The 4,384-nt window shown below is 37.3% G+C and overlaps 1 protein-coding gene across 1 annotated transcript in view; it reads left to right on the top strand.

The window, feature by feature from the left end:
- LOC103746659 (zinc finger protein 345-like) overlaps positions 1–4,384 on the top strand; it is a 20,119-nt gene that overhangs the window by 11,394 nt on the left and 4,341 nt on the right. The window contains exons 2-3 of the mRNA XM_008848922.3: positions 3,883–4,009; positions 4,204–4,264. Coding sequence (XP_008847144.1) covers positions 3,883–4,009; positions 4,204–4,264 — 188 coding nt within the window. The remainder of the gene's footprint in view (positions 1–3,882; positions 4,010–4,203; positions 4,265–4,384) is intronic.

The following is a 4,384-nucleotide window of genomic DNA, read 5'->3' on the forward strand; positions in this document are numbered from 1 at the left end:
TCTCCCTGTAGATCCAGCTGTCTGGGAACTCACTATATAGACCAGGCTGGCCTTGAACTCACAGAGATCTGCCTGCCTCTGCCTCCTGAGTGCTGGGATTAAAGGCATACACCACCGTACTTTTAAATATTTCTCAGCCATTTGTGTTTCATCTTTGGGAACTCTCTGATCAATTCTTTACCCCAATTTTTAATTGGGTTGTTGGTTTTTAGGTGTGTAGTTTTTTGTTTGTTTGTTGTTTAGTTCTTTATATGTTCTAGATATTAACCCTGTGTCAGACACTTAGCTGATAAAGCTTCTTTTTCCCATTTTGGAGGTTGCTTCTTCACTCGGATGATATTGTCTTTTGCTGTACAGAAGACTTTTTGTTTCATGAGATCCCATTTGTCAATTGTAAACTTAATATCTGTGCTGTAGAAGCCTTGTTCAAAAAGTCCTTTCCTGTGTCTCATAGTTCTCGTGTATTCCCTACTTTCTGCTTTATAGCTGATAAAGCTTCTTTTTCCCATTTTGGAGGTTGCTTCTTCACTCGGATGATATTGTCTTTTGCTGTACAGAAGACTTTTTGTTTCATGAGATCCCATTTGTCAATTGTAAACTTAATATCTGTGCTGTAGAAGCCTTGTTCAAAAAGTCCTTTCCTGTGTCTCATAGTTCTCGTGTATTCCCTACTTTCTGCTTTAGAATATTCTGTGTATCAGGTCTTATGTTGAAGACCTTGATCCATTTGGAGTTGGGTATGTACATGGTGCAAGATGGGGATCTAGTTTCATTCTTCTGTATGTAGCAATCCAGTTTGACTAGCACCATTTTTTGAACATGCTGTTTCCTTTGGTGTGTTTTTTGGGTCCCTTTGTTAAAAATCAAGTTGTTGTAACTATGTGGACTCAAACTGGGTCCTCACTTCTATTCCATTGATCAGTATGTCTGTTTTTATGCCAGTGCCATCTGTTTTTATTGGTATAGCTTTATGGTATTGTTTGAGATTAGGGATGATAATGTCTCTAAGAGTTCTTTTATTGTTGAGAATTATTTTGGCTATCGTAGTGTTTTTTTTTTGTGCTTTCCAAAGAAATGAGATTATTTTTCTCTATTTTTATGATGAATTTGTTGTAATGATATAGGGATTGTTTTGACTCATTAGATTGCTTTTAGGATGAGCTAAAGAAGAGTTTTCCCTATGACACCTTTGCTCCTTGGTGTTAGATGTTACCGAAGGCAACTTAGGAAGCTTAGTAATCTACTGAAACAAGGTTCACAGTGCCCCTTATCAACATAATATATACATATAAAGATTAACATATAAACACAAACAAATACTGAAGAATTGGACTCTCTGGCCTTGAAGTTCCCTAGTAGTTATTCAGAAACTCTTCTAGATGGAGCTTTTGTTAGGCCTCACACATGGTAAGGGGTTCTTTCAAAGGAACAGCTATCTTTCTGTCAATCGTGGTCCTGTAAATAACCCCTCACCCATTCTTCTGTAAGTACAGTATATTTACTAAACTAGACTTTGATGGAATCATTTCTTTTGAGTGTCATTCTCTGGTATGAATACACATCATACCATATGCCCATGAGGTTCAGATTTATACAAATTTTGAGTCCTTCCCCAATGCCAGGGTATGGAGGGTGCAAGATCCATTATAGGTCCTAAATATGTAATGCCAATGAAAATGCAGGTGTAGGTGTGACAGATCTCACAGTTGTGTGAAAGGAGCTTTTCTCAAAACTCAAAACCATGGCATCCCATTTAGACCAGTGGATTTCTAATTCATAGAAGTGAAACCCAGTTTCATTTTGGAGCCACCTATTGGGTGTCTGGGTGGAAAGCTGGACTGATCTGGAGGTGATGTTCACAAAGGCAGTAGCTCTGCGTTGGTCTTGTGGAGAAGTCGACAGGTGAAGTCAAAGTCTGGCCAACTGATTTTTCTCAGCTCAGTGTCTTTATCTGGTGTACTGCTGCAGTTCATATCATTTCGTTAAGACCGAAGTTGAATATTTTAACTTGTTTATGAGTGCTTATCTTAAGAATTAGTTTGAAGATGTGTGTGCACTATGTCATGGGTCACTAAGGGTCAGGCAACAAATGTTGATGGCCTGATGTATTTACGTTTTAAAATATTATTTTGTGTATAACACATGTATACATGAGTGTGTGCATGTCACAATTTCAGGGGAACAATGTTTTTTCCCTGTTCTCTCTTTTTACCTTTTTGTTTGTTCTAGGAATCAAATTCACTTCGTCAAGCTTGTGTGACAAGCCCTTTCCGTACTGAGTCCATGCCCTGAACTTCCATTACCTGTTTTTTAAAGCACAACAATTAATTTTGGCCCTTTGTCTTTATCTAATTTTTTTGGAAGTCCTTCAAGTGCATTCAGGAAAACATCACTATGTTATTCTTTACTTTGATAGTTGCTAGATACTGGTACTTGCTGATCCTAGTCAGTTGGGTTTTTCTTTTTTTTTCGGGCCTTTTTGAAACAGGGTCTCCCTATACCCCCAGATATCCTGCAAGTCTCTATGTAGACCAGGCTGGCCTTGAACTCACAGAGATCCCAAGTGCTGAGATTAAAGGTGTGTGCCACCATGCCCGGCCCTAGTGAGTTTTTTATTCAGAACAAAATTGTCTGGTTTGGCAATTAATGAATTTTCTCTTAATAGTATAAAATGAAATCATGAATTTTGGTGACCCTGTTTCCTGCCCTTCCCCATTCCAGTCCTTTTCCCTACCTCTTTTCTTCCTGAGATGGATGTTTTCTAGGTTGCATAGGCTGACTTGGAGTCCTGCACCCATGTGAACATTCTCTCTCATCCTCTGTCACTACTATGACTATACACACATGTCAACGTGACTGACCACATTGAGTTCATTCTGAAGCAAATGTCCCCTTTATACTTAATTTATTTACATTTGACATTACCTTAAAAAAATTAAAAAGTATTTTTTAGTGTGTTTAAATACTAACTATACCATATTTGTTACGTGATAAACATTGTGCTTGAAAGGCTGGGCAGATGGCTCAGTAGTAAAGAACAATGGCTGCTATTCCACAGGACTACGTTTCTAATCCCAGGACCCACATGATATCTAATAATTGTTGGTAAATCCAGTTCCAGGGACTCCAACGCCCTCCTCTGACCTCAGAAAGCATTAAACAATACAGACGCACTTACATACTTGCAAGGAATCCACTCATACACATAAAATAAAAATAAGTAAAATATATTTTTAATTGTGCTTTTGTAATCTAATTCTAGTAGAATATACATTAGTTCTCCTGTAAGCACATAGAATGGGGTTCATTTCCCATTTAACAAGATATGACAGCAGGCATGAATTTGTGCCCACCAGGGATGTTCATTACACTCAATGCCTGTTATTATTTGGGGTCACATGGCTCATCCTCTAGTTATCTCTGTGAGTTGTGAATAGATTAACAGACTTTTATAATGAGAACCATTCATAATGTACCATAGAGTTTGTATAAATCCTTTATGCTAGCTGATTTATCATTTATGTCCAAGTAATCTGTACCAAACATTAAATTTTCTTATGCCATCAAAGCTTAAGCTTTGTTAGCAGAATTTCCAAGGAGAAGCAGGCTCTCGCATGCTAATTCTCCTCTGTTCTGGATATCAGGTCATTGGACATATTTAAGACAGGAAGTAGGCATGCATTGTAGAAAGAAATTTGGGGCAGAGGAACACCACATCCTATGCTCTGTGCCCTGTAGTTAGAGGAGTGTCCCTATTGCAGTCTGTCTTTTCAGAACCACACACCCAAATCTAGCAATAGAACTTCTGTGTCATAGAACAAAACGTGTGGATAGTACAGAATTGTAAGAACCCATTATAAATGCAGTCAATGACATGTTTAGGATTCTGTGACATTTGAGGATGTTGCCGTGATGTTCACCCAGGAAGAATGGGCTTTGCTGAATCATTCTCAGAAGATTCTCTACAGAGATGTAATGCTGGAAACCTGCAGGAACTTCATTTTTATAGGTAAAAATATCATCTTCAGTTCCCTTATCATTTTAAGGAACAAGCATTTCTTGAAATTGATGCTCCTCTGTGGTTTAGAGGATTGAAACAAAAGAATGTGGTGTACAAATAGGTATGGTTCATATACACTATAGCTACAAACTAAGTTTTCAGTAATTTCTAATTCATCAAATTTTTCTTCAACTACATTTTAGGAAACAGTTATGAAGATGAGAATAATGAAGACCATTGTAAAAGTTGTGGAAAAAATTTAAGGTAATTTGAAAACAATATAAGGATATTTTCTTTGAAGAAATTTTTAAAAAGACTTATTTTTGGTTTTTTATTTATGTGTGTGTGTGTGTGTGTGTGTGTGTGTGTGTATGTATGTATCTC

The sequence above is a fragment of the Nannospalax galili genome, unplaced genomic scaffold, assembly GCF_000622305.1.
Source record: "Nannospalax galili isolate Female #2095 unplaced genomic scaffold, S.galili_v1.0 scaffold3825, whole genome shotgun sequence".
Classification (NCBI taxonomy): domain Eukaryota; kingdom Metazoa; phylum Chordata; class Mammalia; order Rodentia; family Spalacidae; genus Nannospalax; species Nannospalax galili.